The following is an 18,422-nucleotide window of genomic DNA, read 5'->3' on the forward strand; positions in this document are numbered from 1 at the left end:
AGCCTGAAATCAGACATAGAAATTGAGAAGCATTACAATCAATGATTCATAAATAAATCAATGTTATATATTTCTATTAAATCTCATATATCAATCTGATCTAGAAGTTTAACATGGTATCAGAGCAGTGTTGTTATCAGGACATCAGATCAGGAATCTGGTCTCAGAACAGGTTTGAGAAGTTCCAGAATCCACCAATAACATCTTACAGCTAGAAAAGCAAATATTAGTGATAGCAGGTCCATTGTGTGCCTCTATAGCTAATATCACAAACCTATAAATTGAAGATCATGGCAGGTTTAGAAGTATTTGAATTGATGAAGCACAGAAGTTCACCAGCAATGTAAAATTTGCATCACATATTGATCTCTTTAAGCTTTAAGTAGTAAAGATGTTTGGCATCATGAAAGGATATTTTTAATGAGGTTCACAAAAGCACAAAGACTTTCTCCAACAAGAAGTACCAGGTCAATATGAAGTACAAATATCAAGGGTATGAATTTCTGTCAGTGCTTGAAATTACCCTCCCTCAAATTTCAGGTACAAAGTTGCTGAAGGTGGGGCATTTAAGTCTGAAAAGTTTTTGGGATAGATTGAAGAAGGAAAAAGATCCTCACTGTCGATAAGATTCTAGAAAGTGGTTTAGCTCATGCAGGAGGATTTCCCATATCTGTGCAGTGTACAAAACTGGTCCTTGTATGCATAAAGTGCTATCATCCAGAGACTCAAGAGATAAGAACAGTTGATGATAAGTTGATTGCCGAGCTTGACAGAGTCTCTTTTAGCATCATTTTCTGATTTGATGCATATGGACCATCATTGGAGCAAATTGTATCAAGGATGTTGATGTACAAATAAGTATTTATTTTTACTTATTCACTGTAGTCTCTCTCTTATTTGTATTTCTATATGTACTATAAGGGCTATTTGCGTTGATTTTTTCCTTTGTCTCCGGGGATGTTCTTGCAAGAAAAGAAGAATGGTATATTAGTCATGCTACCAAATATTGTGCAGGACTCATTCTAATGATAGTGGCTCCAAAGAAGTTTTGATCTAGGATTCCTTAGTCATTTGATGATCATGTTTCATAAAGTGAGGCTCTTCAAGTGAATATCTTTAATTATTAAGATTATGAGTATCCTTCCATATCAAGAGGGGGCCTAAAATTTCATTAGAGGCAACCTTGGACAAAGATGTATGCTTTCATGATAGAAGGAGAAGATAGAGCATATGTTTCAGTTGATTTTGAGGATCTTGATCATATTTTTTCAGGAGTAGACAATGCTGAGATGGTTTTTCTACTGATCATAAAACTATAGAAGTTAAAGGACTATGATTCATGGGATGAAGTTCCATGTATGTAGACTGGAAGGCCTAATGCAAATATCTAGACTATAACATTCCTAGATAGATGGATATTTGTTGAACCAAAGAGCATGACACAAATTGCTGCCAGGAGGTCAGAAGGATGATACTTCATCATAGACAACCTTGTACTAAGAGGTCACAAAAGTTGATATCAGATTGAAAGGGAGTTTGACTTAATATATGCTTTTGATGTCATGTATGTGAGTGCATGATTTTAATGGGCCTGCCCCCTGTGTACATGAGGAAGTGATGACTTTCAAATGATCATCACTTGTATTTGCAGGATTTATTGAAAGGTGACGATCTTACAATAACTTAAATATTTCTATTGTGATAGATGTCATTACATTGACAGTCTATGAGTTGTTTGTATAGACATGTCATAGGTACTTGGTGAATGTCGTAACATGATATTCACAAGGCTATTACCTTATAATCATTGGAGTACTTGGTGAATATCGTATGAATTGATATTCAGGAGGCCATTACTCATGATATCAAAATGTTGGACATCTTCCAATCAAAGATATTCTTAAAATTGTAATTTCAGATATTACATTGAAGTAATATCTATTCCGTGTTTATCCTTCTTAACTAATTGTAGATATCTATGTTCACCACATATATAGTTATATCTAAATATTATTATGTAATCAAATGAGATATATATATATATATATATATATATGCTCAATCAAATATATATCTTATTAAATGAACTCAAATATTATTTGATTAAAGAAATTAGTATAGTACAGATTGTGTGTATGTATATATATACATACATATACACATAAACTTATAAAATTTCTTGACATATACTAAATCTCAAATCTTATATATTTGATTGAAGATATATTAAAACACATTATACATTCATGGATTGATTGATTGCAAAACTTTGACAGTGCAGTTGTTTTATGTTCGGGTCATCATTAGTTTAGAGGAGTCATGACCCACATTGGATTGCAACTCCTTAAGGAGTCGTGATCCACTGTGGGTCATGACCCCCACCGTATTATAAACAAATGTTGACTGCCACTGACAATAAGCCATCAAACACATACATTAATACAGTCTTCTAAAGCATATTGTCAGCATCAACATTTGATGTGACATCCACCTTATTACAGTGTAAAGAGCTTTTGTAGTTGCTACAGTCGGTGCAGTCTGAAATCAAGACATTTATATTGGTTAGTACAATCTTAAATCAGACATATAAATTGAGAAGCATTACAATCAAGGATTGATAAATAAATCAATACTATATATAATGTCATACACCAATCTGATCTAGAAGTTTAACACTGATTGTAATTGGTTAACTAATTTAATCATTGGTTCTATTATATTATATTATAGTTTTTTAATTTCTATTTACATTTATAATTTAATTGTATTATTTAATTATAATTATAATATTTTAATATTTATTAGTGTTAATTAATTTTAACCTTATTTTAGAGGGGGGATATTACAATCAACCCTTCCCCAAAACTGTTTGTCCTCAAGCAATGACAATTTTGATGCAAGTCTTTTTCATGTGTGTAGCTTCTATTGTGTCACCCTGATATCAACTCATCTTGCAGATTTGAGTCCAATAACCCAGATTCATGAATTGCAAGGTCTGTAATCTTAGTTTTCTTTCTTCACTCTAAGAGAAGGAACAAGGTTGTATCATCAAATTGATCTGGATTGAGCCGATGTACATAGTAGCTTGTCTCTGTTTATGATCTCCAATATAATTCATGTCTTTGATTCACTCTAAGCATATTCTCATATTCTAAATCAACCAAAGTAGAATTACAACTAGAGCACATACATGAAAGAATGAAATATGCATATAAATATATGAATACACAAAGCATACACAAAGTATACACATTAATGCATGAAGACACAAAACATACATAGACACATGAATGCATGAAAACATGTAGCATAAACAAAGTAGACATGTATGTATCCAAACACAAGCATACACATGAGTATATATTGAGATGTAGGTTCACTTGGCCCACAAAATGCAGGAACATCCAACCAGGGCTAGATCCATCTCTTTGAATAACCAATCCACAAGAGCCAAGAATGTCCAAGAAAGATTGGATCCATCTCTTGAAGTAATCAATCCACAAGAGGCAGGAACATCCAACTTGGACTAGGTCAATCTCTTGGAGTAACCAATCCATAAAAGGCAGGAATGTCCAAGTAGCCAATCCCAAAGAGTCAAGAAAATTCAACCAAGACTAGATCCATCTCTTGGAGCACCCAATCCACGAGAGGTAAGAACATCTAACAAGGACTAAATCAATCTCTTGGAGTAACCAATCCAAAAGAGGCAGGACCGACCAACCAGAACCAGAACCATCCCTTGGAGTAACCAGTCCATAAGAGATAGGAACGTCCAACTAGGACCCGATCCATCACTTGGAGTTTTTTCGCATAGTTTCTTTTCCTTTAGGCTTTGAACCATCCATTTCAGTTCCTAACGTTCTCAATATATTGGCAGCCAATAAATGACAGCTCCTAGAAAAACAAGTCTTTCTCTAAATTGAGGCCTTGAGCAGCAAATTAGTGCTCCTCACACCACAATTGAATTCTAACAATATAAGCTACACTAGTTACACTACTCATAATTGAATCTCAAAATAAGAATATCAACGCTACCATCAATACACTATATTGTTTTGTTCAACTCAAATAAGTTTTTCAATCTTCAATGGCTATGAGATTTGCTTGTGTTGAAAAAAGGTTGCATGACACTTAATGTAATTGAAATACTCATCAGACCAATACTCTTTTGCAAGGTCCTTACGTCACTTGATAAAGTCAGCCTGCAAATTGTCTCCAACAATAATAAATCACGGATGATAATGCAGTCTGCTCAAATATAAACATTAATAAAAAGACTCCGATGCCTTCAAACTTTAATATGCACAATCTTTAAAATATTGACACAGTTTATTTATGGGTCTAGAATTAAATGCTAGCTTAACTCCACAGTACTTAAGGGATGGAGCCCACAGTGCTAACATAAACCCTCAGTCAGCTATGGTCCATGATAACATCTTTATTATTTCCGATAAACATTAAATCTGCGGTACTTCAATGCTTGCCAATCTTATTTGACATCGCTGATAATAATCAGCCAAACAATATATTAGTCTCCATAATATTCCTTATCTAACTCCACCAAAAAAGTTGTACTCTTCCTCATATACATTTGGTCAAACAATTGGCATGGTCGCTGAATTATTATGACACTATTTCAAACCGTTGAGACTAATAGATTTCAAGTTTGCTATAGTTGATGACAGTGGCCGTACTACTAAAACTTTTGATCCTAAGCCTTAATTTCGGCCTGTCCTCATCCCCTCAGTTAAATACAGCACCATACACTTCATGAGGATGTTTATGCTTTTCCCAACATATATATTGGCTTGCCTAAGATATATATTATTGCTCGGTAATGTGTTGACTCCATACACAAAAATATTTGAGTGTTTAATATTGTTGAATGCCAAACATTTTCAATTGCATCTTCGTTTCATACTTTATTCAGATTAGTAAACTGTGCATTGTGTAGGTGATGCAGAGCATAACGAGCCCAATCACAAGTCCTATTCATTTAAGGACAAATCTCCCTTCTTAAAGCGATACAACTTCTGATTTCAGTTCCCACCATACTTTACACCTATTCAACATCTCCTTAGGATCAACACATTTATCCCTTAACTTGCCTAGAACTCCTTACTCCTCCCGAAGACCTATTAATGATCAGACCAAGCATTGGTCCACTCCCCAATCCACTACCACTCTTCAAACATCACTCTGATCAATCCATTCGCTGATCATACTTCCCAATCTAACTGCACCTTTAACCATCACTGTTTGCATCACAAGACTCGAAGTCTCTGATTGCATACATGTTCCCATGTACCCTATGACAGCATTCATGCCCCTTCAACACAAATTAGGATCATACTTCGTTCCTACTGATCATTCAAGACATTTGTTCATTCCTTCATGAGACCCTTACCACACTCAAACTCGTCTAACATGCCACGGTCCTATTCACTATAACCCTTGCGAGTAAGACTCTTTCTTTTATGACCACCCCCTTGGCCTTATAATCAGAGGACTTTGCCTGTACCATACTCAATGCCTATCAATCCATCTAATTTCAGATTTCCCAACGTATAGCAGTGTTCAAATCTCTTTACTGTTGAAACAAAATTTATTGGGTTTTACATAGACCAGTACTCAGAAAACAATATTTTTTACACCGATAATATTTATTCAATCATTCCGGTGAATTCTTAGGAAAATTACCTCCCAACAACATATCCAAACTGCAGAAAAATCCAACGGTCACTTTGTGAGATATTGGCCCCACACTGAGGCTATATTTTCTGACAGTCAATCCCTTCAGCAACTATTAGTTTTCTATATCCAAAACACATGAAATGCTGTGCATGGCCTTGTGCCACATTAAGGACAGGTAGAATACATGCATCCCCATCTCCCAAACATAGGGGTCAGAGCTATGTAAGTTTAAAAGATATCACATTTTTAAGGTCTCTATTTTTCCTAAATGAGGGTTTGGACAATTAATCTTCAATCACAGATATCTTTATCTATTCCAAATGAAATCAAACACTATCAAATCTAAAAGAACAGTGTTTTAAACCTTTAACATCTTCATCAAAAAGTTCCTTGCAAATAATGTCAAATAGACCATGGACAATGCAAATAACTATCAAAACATGAAGTAATGCAGGAAACTCAATACTATTGTTAATCAGAATGTACTACATCCACTCCACTCTATGCCACTGGGCACTAAATGCTTTTATATGCTTTTATAGATGCATGCTAACTCCTAAAACTGACAACCAACCATAACCACTCCTGAACTGACCACGGACTACTTGTTTAGTTCATCTATTACATTGATTTTTGTGTTGTCCTATGTTACTCGGGGACATGTTTCCAGCCCTAAGCCTTGAGTTTCGGAAACCGTTCCTGTTTCGGGGACTTGGGGACGGCCGGAAACATTTTCAAGCCGTCCCCACCCAAGCAAGAAAATTGGAAACCCGTCCTTGAAACTTCGGAAACGGTCAACGCGTTTCCAGATGGTGTTGACCGTCCCGGGGACTCCGTAACCGTTTCCCATCCGTCTTGGGGACTGCTTGAAGTTTTCGATTTTATAATAAAATTCAACTTTAAAAAAAACATTAATAAATGGTGATTTTCTGCCCATTCGCTGGCCCCACATTAAAATAATAAAATATCTTAATATAACCCATGTTGAAAGATTTTTTTTTTTGGAAGCCATTACAAACTTAGTATCCAAATATGACTGAAAATTAAAACTTCAACTTTTGTTCAACAAACCAGACTTGAAAATGATTGTAAATCAGACTTCTATTTGATATTCATATTGCAGACTTGAAAATGATTGCTGCTAGGTTGACGAATACTCAGATTGTTTTCAGCTTTGATAATGCTCTGATAGCAGCAATAATTGCCCAAAAATTAATTGTTGTAGCCGATTACTACCCAAATAAGATGGTTGCTACCTGTCTAGGAAGATTTGGCACAAAAATTCGCTGTTCCTCCAAAACCCACAAGAAAGGGCTCTAAAGTCTAATCTATGGTAGATTGATTCTCTCATTTGATGTCATCCTATGTTCCAATTCTTAGATGATGATTCGATTTGATGCTATGTTCTATGCTCATTTGATGAATTAAATTGATAATTTTAAACTATTTTGCTATGATGAATGTGACAATGTTATGGTAAAAAAAAAAACTGTCTCGGAAACCCGTTTCCTTGTCCCCCCCTCCCCCTGTCCCGGAAACTCGGGGTAACATAGGTGTTGTCAAGTTGACAACTTGGCAACTTACATATTCCCCTTACATTTCATACTTATATTTTGTCCTTTTACATTTAAATGATCACCAAAGGACTCCCATAATCATTTCTAATATCAAACCCTTATGCTACCCCTTAAACCCTTACATGATCCCTCATTAGGCCACATATGCCTGTATGGTCACTTTTGATTACATTGACATATTTTGACACAAATTGTATTAAAATGGCACTAATGGCCACAATGACATCAGAATCACCTTATAAGTCTTATTAGCCTTCAAATGATCTTGTTTTCTCCAGATCCCATTATGACCCTAGTAGTGTTCCTTGAGTCTTTAGCGCTCCTGCACCATACTTCCCACCTTTGAAATGTTTCCAAGTCCCTTGGAAGTTGGAAGTACCTGCAATAAAAACATTAGGAAAAAAATCTTTATTTTGACACTTGGCTTGAATAGGTCATCCTTGATCCACCTCATCCATGCTTGGATCTGCCCTTGCTGCTTCATCTTTATTTTTGGCTTCCCATTCCTTGGCAATGCATAACCTTCTTTCTGCTCACTGCTTTTCATCATGTCCTGATCTTCATTTTCATCATCTCTATGGCATACACATGCAAACTCACCAAACATACCACCCAAAGACACTCTTATGTCTTGTTAACAGAAACAAACTCAATCTCCATTCTTGGAGAATAAACCATCTCTTGAGCGTCCTCATGGCCCACCAACTCAACTAATTCATTTTTAGTTTCCTCCCTAAAAAGAACCAAATCAGACTTCTCCATTGAACCACTTCCTTATGCCATCACTCTTGGCATTCCAAACTATCATTTATCTTCAAGGCTGTCCCATTAGCCTTCCATTTGCTGTCATAGGAGTACTTTGAATAGTACTCTTCCTCTCCTCGTTATCAACTTCTTTCTTCCTGCTATCCTTTGCACAGGCCACATCAACTTCTTGACATTCAAATGCCAGCTTGATTGTTGCTCTTCAATCATCTGTTCCAAAGCCTCTAACCTCTCTCTTATCTCGTCTCTTCCTCTTTCTTCTCTTTTCCTCTTCTTGCTTCCTTCTCTCTTCTTCCTTCCTTTTCTTCTTTCCATTCTTCCAGTAGGTTGCCATCACCTTTACCAACTACGTCTCAGTTCATGTCAAAGTCATCTTGTGCCTATCCTAGGCCTCCTTTTTTAACATCCAACTTGTAGGTCTTATTAGCCTTCAAATGATCATGTTTTCTCCAGATCCCATTGTGACCCTAGTAGTGTTCCTTGAGTCTCTAGTGCTCCTGCACCAGTAGGTCGCTAGTCATCATACTGGTGTCTGTCCAGCGTGTTGTCCTCCAAGGGCGGTCTATGCATCCCTTGGATTCATTTTTGTAATGTCCTGTTCAGGGATTTGGGCAGGTTAACAAGCATTGTTTTTTCCTTCTCAAACTTTGCCAAACAACTTGCTGGTCTGATCTGGTTGTTGTTCATATGCACAGGACTGGTCTTTCTATTGCAGCCATAGTCTACTGAATTTCTTCAACAGGTCTGCACGTAGAACTCGATATCTGATTAAGATGCAACTTCACTTGTTGCAGTCTCAGTGATAATGTTTGTTGGAAGTCACCAATAAACCTCTATAGATGCTTAGCTATTACCTCCACAGCTTGCATGAATGATATCAACCTCTAATGCTGTTACTCATCCCCCTTTAGGAATCGATCTCTATCTCTGGAGAGACCATCACATTGATATAATTGTAGTCAGACCTGTGTACTTGCAATCACAAAACCGAGCTCCCCTAATTGATAGTCAAGGCCTGTTCGATATCCACAATAGCTGTAAATCTTAGATTTATTTGGATGGAGTGTTGCCAATGACATTATTGTCTTGTGCGTTTGTCTTTTGCACCAAACAGAATTGGATTGAGTTGTAGTTTGGTAATAATCTTTTATTAAATCCCACCCTACACACAGCACCTGAAAATATCTCTGCTAACTTATAATGTATATCGCCAAGTATTAATAGGATGCACTAAATATATGGAAACGTCTATTGCTGCACACAATGAGTCTTATTACTGCCAAATGATTTACTGGAACTGTCTTACTAATTCCCTTCATTTGCTGAATGTTTCTAATGCCATTGACAATCAGTTATATATATATGTTCCCCCGAGTTTCCTGGATGAGGATGGTAGGGGACAGCGGAACGGGTTTCCAGGACAACAATTTTTTTTCGGCGAATTTGGGGATGGGGGGGCAAATGAGGATGGCTATATATCTATGTAGGAAAATTTGCAAATATACACCGAAATTTGCAAATATACATGTCATTCATATGAAACTACACACAAAGCATGTCACTTAAACATTATAAAACCTTAACATACACCATTTAAGTGCCGTCTAGGAAATAATAACCGATTTCAGTAGTCAATTGTCAATATGCATATCAATATGTGAACAAAAATATTTAAAATATAATTTTAGCAGTTAATAATATCATAAAAATCACCTCCTCTTCTTGCAAAATGAAAACCCCAGCCAGCTAGAACACACTCTTAACTTCACAGGCAAAACCAAGCAAATGGCATTTGGAGGGGTGGGGCCCACCGGGCGACCAAGTTAGGATTAAATTATGTTTTTTGTTTTTGCTTTGCAACAAAAGGGGACAGCTGGTTGTCTTTGATACGGTCAGGAGACCTCTTTCCACCCTTTTATTTCCTAGATGTCCCCAAGTAACGGGGATGTTTCCTGTGGATTTTGGCTAGTTGGGGATGGCAGGGGGACGTCCCATACCCGTCCTCCCATATCAGGGATGGCCCTGTCTCGAAAACCTGGGCTTTTCAGGCGGGGATGCGTCCCTGGGGTACGTAGATATATATTAATCACAAGTGTATTGTGTCACTCCAGCTGAGGAGATAAGACTACCAGTTGATGTTTGCCATGAATGCATATCCAAAAATACTGATCACTAATTAATTTTAATCAAAGCACTATCTCCATGTTCCCTCAGGCTGGCAGGAGCGTTGCTTTAATTCCACTATAATGTCTCTATTTGGAGCACCTTCTATTTTGCCCACAAAGAACTAGGGTATCATTCTGTTGATTAATATGGGTTCAGATCTGGTTTGGTTCCAATTATGAGAACTGCTTCTCTCCTTCTTTGATGCTTTCCTATCTTCTTAATTCTCCGATCCAATGCTTTCCTATCTCTTTTTCCCCCCTCCTTTTCCTATTCCATATGTTCACATCAAACCATAGATATGACTCAGCCATTATCTGGTTACAGAACTTAGCAGACAAGGATACTCATAGTGTTTTATAAATATAGTGAATTGCTCATAACCAATACCCCTGAGTACTGATATAGATTGCTAGTTGAACAAATATGCTATCGCATGCTTTCCTTCTATTGATGCTTGTGTAATCTCCTTATTCGATGATCTCCCCCCCTCATTCCCTATGCAATGTACACTTATGGAGATACTAAGACCACAGGTTGCAGGATTGTAATAATGATTGTTATGGGTCTGCCCTTCGATTCATTTCTGTTTATTCCCTCCTCACGTATTCTTGGGAAGACTGATCGGTTGCATTACTTAAATGTCAAGAGACGTGTCTTCAAAGACCATACTTTTCACAACTTGAATATGTTAAATTTTAATTGGTTAACTAATTTAGTCATCGGTTGTATTATATTATATTATAGTTTATTTATTTATATTGTTAATTTTAATTGGTTAACTAATTTAGTCATCAGTTGTATTATATTATATTATAGTTTATTTATTTATATTGTTAATTTAATTTGATTAACTATAATTATAAGTATTTTTATATTTGATTAATATATTAATTAAATTTTATTACTGTTATTTATTTTTACCTTATTTCAGAGAGAGGATATTACAAAATCCCGAGTAATTGAATTCTATTTATCCCTTGACCAAGTAAATCTTGATTTCAAGTGATGCTCTACAATTTTAGTAACCATTTATGTTGAATTACCAAATTTCAGCCGCTCTCTCAATTTTGTATTTATTTGTGGGCAGTTTGTGCAAATCATGGTTACACATGCATCACATTTTCCAAGCAGCAGTTCTGAATGCTTCTAGGATAGGGGCCGAAACGTTTTTCTGTAGATTTTGGGGATGGGTGATAATCATGCAGGTCTTTTCTGAGCATACAGGGAGTACATTTCTTCTTAGATATTATATAATAGGCATCCCCATAATCGAAAATAATATTTGCCATTCCTGTTCTGGAAACTTAAGTACTGCTTAGAACATAATGTGTCCTCATATTTTGGCCTATAGCAATACTCTTAAATAATTATGAAGCACTAAATACTCACGTATTCTTTAATTTAATTTTCTTTACTACAGAAATCATCATCATAGAATTGCTGATAGCATGATCTATATTTTTGCAACAATGCTGGTATTGTTGTGAAAAGAAAAGAGGAAAAGACAATTAGACCCACTTTTTCTCCGAGCTCTAATGCTGTACTATCTGATGATTAGTGGATTTATCCTCCTTTTACCTTTTAGATTAATACAATCTTCTCCTTTACCTTCTCTATTCATACAATATTTAGATTTTTATTTTATTAAAAGAACATGCAAATTTGTTATTGTTGCTTCTGCAGACATGGATGTGGAAAGGCAAAATGGTTTTGTCCTTCCCATTATTTATTTTACAAATCTTGGATGACAGTGTGTGTTTCAAGCCTGTTTTTCTGTTTAATCTACTTGACTAAGTTTTTTGTTGGATCTCAGTTTTCTGATATTAATAGCTTGGACAATAATAATGACCCCGTTTTGGGTTTAATTTATGAAAAAAAAAACATTTTTTATATAAAACTACAAAATTTGTAGATGTTGTTTTGTTTCTTGAATCTTCCATATTTTCCCACTGAAATATTTGTAGATCACTTACGGTTTCAATTGTAGCAAGCGTGGCATTAACAACAACCCATTTGTAGGTACTGTTTAGGAATTTTGTAAACTATTTTGTGAAAATGAGAGCAAAAGTTTGGTTCAATGAATGAATGAAATTTAATAAATAAGAATTTCATCAAGGGAAGGAGATATTGACTTGTGAACCTCAGAAACAGAAACTTATCGAAATAATTGCCACCTATAAAAGATATAATAGATTGTCAAGAAATAATGGGACCCAAGAGAGCTCCCATTTGTGAGTACCACGTTTCAATGATGTATTAATCAGAATCATCTGAGGACGAGAATAGTTAATAAACATCAAGAATTCTGAGGTGTTTTGATTGCAGATGCTGTGAATTTCCAATTGAACTCCTAAAATATTGTTTTATTTTATATTTAAGGATGCTAAGATTATTTTCAAAATTTAAAAGGATTCATATGGTATATGTATCCTCAAATTTGGTAAATTTGTATTAGAAAAGGGTCTGATGGGCATTTTTACTGTTGCAAGAGACTAATCTGCATATCTGTAACTCATGCTGACTGTCTATGGCATGCTAATTGTATTACCCCATGCATTTCTCAAGAAATAACCATCCAAGATATAAATCAGTTCATTGCATTGTAATGTTAGTGCTGGGATTGTTTATGGATGTAGCTGTTGATTTTCCAAAATTAAACAAGCAACGAGAAGAAGTTTTATGAATTGAGAGGGCTAAAACCTTTACAGATTTGCTTCATTAGCCAATTCCCTTCTGCAAATCAAGAAAGATTACTTTGTACTCCTTTTGATGATCGCACAGACTTGCAAGTATAACAGCCACCGTGCATTATCATTAGAAAATGCGGTGATGATCATGACATTGCATTAATATACAATCTAAGTGCAGAGAGAGGCAAGAGTCACCAAGAGCTGTAGCAAGAGTAAGACCATTGTTATTGAATGAATCGAACATCGTGTTGCTACTTAAAAAAGTTTTCTGTTGAACAGTCTAGACATTTAAAATTCATGAAGCCATTCAACTCCATCAATGAAACTTAAATCTATAAATGGTTCGACTTGTTGATCTGTAAGTTCTTGAGACCATTTCACTCTATCTGTAGTGTTGGCACCTGGCCCGTAGCACTTGTATTGACCATACTCAACAGTCCTGTCATTATTAGCAAATAAAGAAGGAAAATGAGAAAAAATTAAAAATGTCAGTCAAGACCTATACAACATTAAAATGAGCATAAGCATTATTAAATTTGTGAATTAGTAAGCAAAACCAAACCTGTGCCTTTCAACCGAACCCCAATCATCCCATCCTTGGGGAATAATTATATTTTCCATGTAAGTATACGCATATATCACTCGAGAATAAGCACCCCATGCTCTTCCCAAAAAAACTTGGCCACTACCACTGATCTTACAGGCAATGAAAATGAAACCACTATTTTCCGTGTTACTGGCTCGATTTTGTGCGCTAATGGCTCCAGGTAAATTTTCTCCTTGTGCAATGGCATAGAGTTCACATTGCTGCCCAAGAACCAACCAAAGGTCCATGTCATAAAAAGAGGATGCTTGATGACTTTCAGTGAACTTGTAAGTTAAGCTGACAAGATAGTAAATTTAGGATTGAGAAACGCTTCTTTCACTTTTAAAATTGATAAACAGCAAAGAACATCTTTGAATGAATTGGCAATCAACAGCCAATATTAACATTGTTGCACTTTTTTGTGTTTGGATTTTATTTAGTTTACTTACTTTTTCAGTTACTGAAACAGGTGCAGCCGGGGCATTAGTTTCAAAATGAAGGCAGTCAAGGTTAGAAATGAAGGCAATCAGGGAGGTGGTACGGTCACTGGATTTGTCAGGAGGTCACAGTTTTTAAGCGGGTGGAGTTAGTATGACAGGCAGTCCATGGATGCCTACAGAACAGATCAAGAGCTCTGATGCTGCTAGTATGGATTTACATAACACAACAAAATCCTGGACAAAATGTGGGCCACGTCGATTCTTTTATTCTTATAAATATGCAATTAAGAAGTTATCACATAGACAACAACTACATTACTTTAACTTTCGAAATTAATGACGTGGTGATAGTCCATATTTAATGAAAGATAAAAGTAATAAAACCAACACAACTAAATGGCTTTTGTTACTTGGTAAATATGCCTCCTGACCTTATATGTAGATTGGCCATGGCCAAAGATAAAATCAATCGATCCTTCAATATAACAGTTCTTGAAGTAATGTCTCCCCTGATAGTCAAATAGTGTATCCTGTGCTCCATAAAACCCACATTGATAAAACGCTGTCATGTCACCTGCCACCAATGCAGCCACTGCTTGTTTACCATTGGCACCTGGGGGTGCGGGAGGAGCTGAATTCTGTACTTTCAAGACCATTATCAACACAAATTGATCAATCCTCTAAAACAATGGAAACTATTTAAGTACTGTTTGTTCTTGTCGAACCTTTTCATACATTATGTATTTTTATGGGTTCCTGAATAACTAAATACCTTGAAACCTATACCCTCTGCTATAAAATTAGGTGCAAAAGATGAGAAAGTAGCACTGTCAGCAGTACTACCGTCTGCATCAGCAGCTTCACCCCATGCTATTACAGTAGTTTCGCTTCCAGCTCCCTGAAAGATGATATATGGCTTATTGTATGGTATCACGACCTTTTCTCTGTCAATAAACATTCAGTATACAACTTTCAGTTCAAAAATAAAACATGCCACTTATATTGAGATTGTAGGTGAAGTTAAATGCATATACCGATAAAGTCCTGCATTAATTTGAATGTAAACCCATTCAAGATTATTAATGGGGACAACATCCACAGCAGACTGCACTGTCTTGAAGTCCCCATTACCTACACTATCCACTAAAATATGTTTGGACACTGGTATATCGGACTCTAATACCCATTGACTAGAATGGATTCTCTCTGTCCATTTTACTAACTTGTCTACCCCTACAACAATATCAGAACAGAAGCTACATTGTAGCACATATAGCAATAACATTATAAGACAGGAATGACAGAAACTCATTGCAGTCTACAATGTGTTAAGAAAGACAAGAAGAATGAATGGGCAGCTAACTACTGGGAACTCTTCTGGTAAAGAGTGTAATATATTAATTGATCAGGATAAATTCTTCCAACAGAAACATGAATCAAAAGTTGCTAGAATATCTTTAAAGCCTTTGGCATAGCTTCTACCATACACTTATTTCTTTTCCATCCATAGACTGATATGATTTGATTGCTCAACTTATTTTAACATTGTGGATAATGGAACTCTATGCATTCAAAGAGATATAATTTCAAGCTGAAATGCGGTTACATTCTCAATTGCATGTTACACTGAGTTACTCTTTGCTAAGGTGTTGGTGAGATGTACAAATTACCTTAAATGTTAGTTGCACTTAAATCATATTGACTAGCTGCTGTAAATATATGAATGCTATGCATGTGCTCTCTCTTACGGTCATATAAAACAAAATCTATTATCAGTTGATTTAACATTTAAACTAAGCTACAAAGTGGTGGGCCACTACAAAAGCATCATTTAAAGTAACTTTTGACCTTGAGACCCACGGTGAAGGACTAAATAACATTTAAGATATATAATATTTTGATGATAGCACTGCTATATTACTTTTATTCTAAGTATGCACCCTTGCGTCTATAATACTCAAAGTGGTTCCTTGATGATAGCAACCACTATGGTATTAGAACTTTATTCTTGCTAGTGTTATAATTATCTCTCATTGCTGATGTGAACGTACAAAAGGGTACGCGAGTGCTCATAATTGTTTTCAGGACTATTCAATATCCCAAATAGAAAATTCAAAGATCCTTTATTTTAAATCAGGCGTCACGTTTAGATTTTCCTTAATGATAAAGTCTACATGAGTAAATAGGTTTAATACATAATAAATTCTCACAAGCAATAGCACATATTTGAGAATTACGTCGAATCTAAGACAATGGAAAATTTAAGGAATTCTGAGATAGAGAGCAAACGAATCCTTCTTTTAGAGGAGTAGCTTTAACATGAAGTATCAAAAAAAGCTCCGACTCTGAACAAAAGAGGAAGATGTTGTCAGAATGTGTAGACTTCCTAGGATCTACCTTTAGTCTCTTTACTCATGGGTGGTTTCAAAATAGAAGACGTAAGGCTATACACGATTCAAGAATCAAGCTCTTTGCTGCTCATTTTTTTAGGTGCTAACGGTTCTACTAGAAGGAAATGGTTAATTTAGAATGTACCAATATATTAATTACTTTCCGACTCCAAAATTATGTAATGGCGCATTTTGGACGCTGGATAGTCAGTTACCTATCAATACACATCTTTATTGCCCCATACTAAATGAAGTATTTCCCTTACTTCCGTATGGATAAAAGTACACAGTTTTTAACAAATATATAGACTATACTATATATTGTTTTTGGTAAAAATTTGGGTTAAAGTCATTGCGATATAATTTAACATCTATTTGGCTAACTAAATCTACAATTCTAATGTCAGGCTGCTTCCAACGGGAAGTTGTCTCGCCTCTGAAAACAAGCTACCGCTAAATGGTTTACTGGTCATGGTTTGAGAGATATGAATTCAGCTCTGCCGCTTTATCTTCAACGTATCTTTCTCTAGAATAAGCTTGAATGCTACCTATTTTGCTCTGCTCTCTCCTGGAAATTGCAGTCTCTGTGGAATGAAACTTCATCATTACCAGAGACAGCTTGCCACTGCAAAAGGTAAAAGTTTAAGACAATCACATGCTTCAGTGTTTCGTACATTGATCCATCAAAGAACAGACTTAAAGCTCGCAATTGCCTTTTCATTCCATCGTTAACAGCAAAAGCAGGGTGTGGCCTGGGAGAAAACCCGCAAGACGAAAATTAAAGTTTGTAGTTAAATGCAATCTAAAATCCAATCCATGAGAAGCGCGACAATTTAAGTATATTGGCGGCGCCACAGAGCGCCGCTTCCACAAATAAATTTCAGCCTTTGGCTTTTTTTTTTTCCGACTTTCCATTATCGGACCTGAGTAAAACATGAAAGGGAAAATCTTTGCATTGTATGTTTCATCACTACAGATTTCTTCCAATTTAAGTTGATCTCCGCAGACATTGGCCACCGCGTCACACTTGTGATCGGAGGCGGACCGTTTGATCTGCCTAATTGAAGAAAAATCCTTTACAGCCGACTTTGTAAACTCTAAACTATCGTATCTGAAACTTTCTTGCCGGAGAAGAAGCTTTTCAGATTGAAAATCTGTGCACTGCAAGAGAGGCGCTAAATCTAGGGTTTTCATTTGTGACATGTTAACTATGTCTCATACGTGCAAGATCCAACCCAATAGTGCATACATGTTTTTTATTTGTCACATGGTCAAACTTGGTGGAAGCCTCCCACCCAATAGTGCATGCATATTTTTAATGGTCAATTTTGGAAACCTCCAATTCAATAGTGTATTAATGATTTATTATTGTGGCATGTCAAATTTTGTTAGGTTGTAATTTTTATGATGGATTGGTCATATGGCGATAGGTGAACTTGATTTATCACATGGCTTTGTAAACCATAAATGGTTGTGAGCAGCCTATATGGTGAGGGCTTGGAGAGGAGATGATATTGAGTTTTGTTTGCAAGATTGGGTGCTAGAACGAGACTCTCCAAGCTCAAGTTGTGGTGATGCTCCTCTAAGAACTTGCATTGCAAGTGTATTATAATCTTCTTGATTTGATAATACACTATGCAGGTTTTGGAGGTTGGGATTTTTCTCCCGAAACGGTTTCACTATAGTATTTACTATGTTATGTGATTCATTGTTATTTTGATTATTCTTGTGTGTACTTCTTGACATCTTTTTGATACTTAAGTTGAAATTTCAATAGTGTCCTCTCAAGATTAGGGTAGGAAGTGTTTCCACTTACCTCTACTTCCTTTCAAGTGGTATCAAAACCTGACCAATTTTGGTTCTAATTGTTGGGTAAACGTTTTTTTGAGCTAATCAAGGTTTGAGTGGGAGCTTGTGTAGAACATTTCATTCATGTAGTGTATTTGGGTGATAATTCAATTCTTGATATAGTTGTGAAAATATTCGTATGAAATTTTCTGATGGTAGAATTAGAAGATTTGATGGTGTCTTGCATATTCTGAGTCTAACAAGAAATTTGTTGTCTGTTAGCAAACTAATAGATGTAGGTGTACATGTATAGTTTTTTGAAGCAG

At 35.8% G+C, this 18,422-nt stretch overlaps 2 protein-coding genes and 1 long non-coding RNA gene across 3 annotated transcripts in view; 1 reads left to right on the plus strand and 2 right to left on the minus strand.

The window, feature by feature from the left end:
* Positions 1–14,561, plus strand: part of LOC149566564 (uncharacterized) — a 29,835-nt gene extending 15,274 nt beyond the window's left edge. Inside the window, exon 3 of the long non-coding RNA XR_016362220.1 lies at positions 13,948–14,561. This is a non-coding gene — a long non-coding RNA (uncharacterized LOC149566564). The remainder of the gene's footprint in view (positions 1–13,947) is intronic.
* Positions 12,856–15,429, minus strand: LOC149566565 (putative pectinesterase 15). Its single transcript, XM_089819870.1, has 5 exons — positions 14,953–15,429; positions 14,691–14,862; positions 14,350–14,556; positions 13,455–13,699; positions 12,856–13,331 (listed from the first exon to the last, which is right to left on the minus strand). The coding sequence occupies exons 1-5, from the start codon at positions 15,228–15,230 to the stop codon at positions 13,181–13,183; spliced, it is 1,053 nt and encodes a 350-aa protein (XP_089675996.1). The 5' UTR covers positions 15,231–15,429; the 3' UTR covers positions 12,856–13,180.
* Positions 15,430–16,949: 1,520 nt separating this feature from the next.
* LOC149566566 (uncharacterized) lies at positions 16,950–17,619 on the minus strand. The gene has a single exon (XM_089819871.1). It carries the CDS (start codon positions 17,509–17,511, stop codon positions 17,026–17,028), a length of 486 nt encoding a protein of 161 aa, XP_089675997.1. The 5' UTR covers positions 17,512–17,619; the 3' UTR covers positions 16,950–17,025.
* Positions 17,620–18,422: the final 803 nt, after the last annotated feature.

This window comes from Cupressus sempervirens, chromosome 3 (genome assembly GCF_028749045.1).
Source record: "Cupressus sempervirens isolate cs-2001-9-10 chromosome 3, ASM2874904v1, whole genome shotgun sequence".
NCBI lineage: Eukaryota > Viridiplantae > Streptophyta > Pinopsida > Cupressales > Cupressaceae > Cupressus > Cupressus sempervirens.

Coding starts and splice junctions, on each gene's coding strand:
- LOC149566565 (XM_089819870.1), bottom strand. CDS start 15,230: ATGAGTTTCTGTCATTCCTGTCTTATAATGTTATTGCTATATGTGCTA. Junction 13,700..14,349: donor ATGGCCAATCTACATATAAG/GTCAGGAGGCAT, acceptor GTTCTTGGGCAG/CAATGTGAACTCTATGCCAT. Junction 13,332..13,454: donor GGTTCGGTTGAAAGGCACAG/GTTTGGTTTTGC, acceptor TAATAATGACAG/GACTGTTGAGTATGGTCAAT.
- LOC149566566 (XM_089819871.1), bottom strand. CDS start 17,511: ATGTCACAAATGAAAACCCTAGATTTAGCGCCTCTCTTGCAGTGCACA.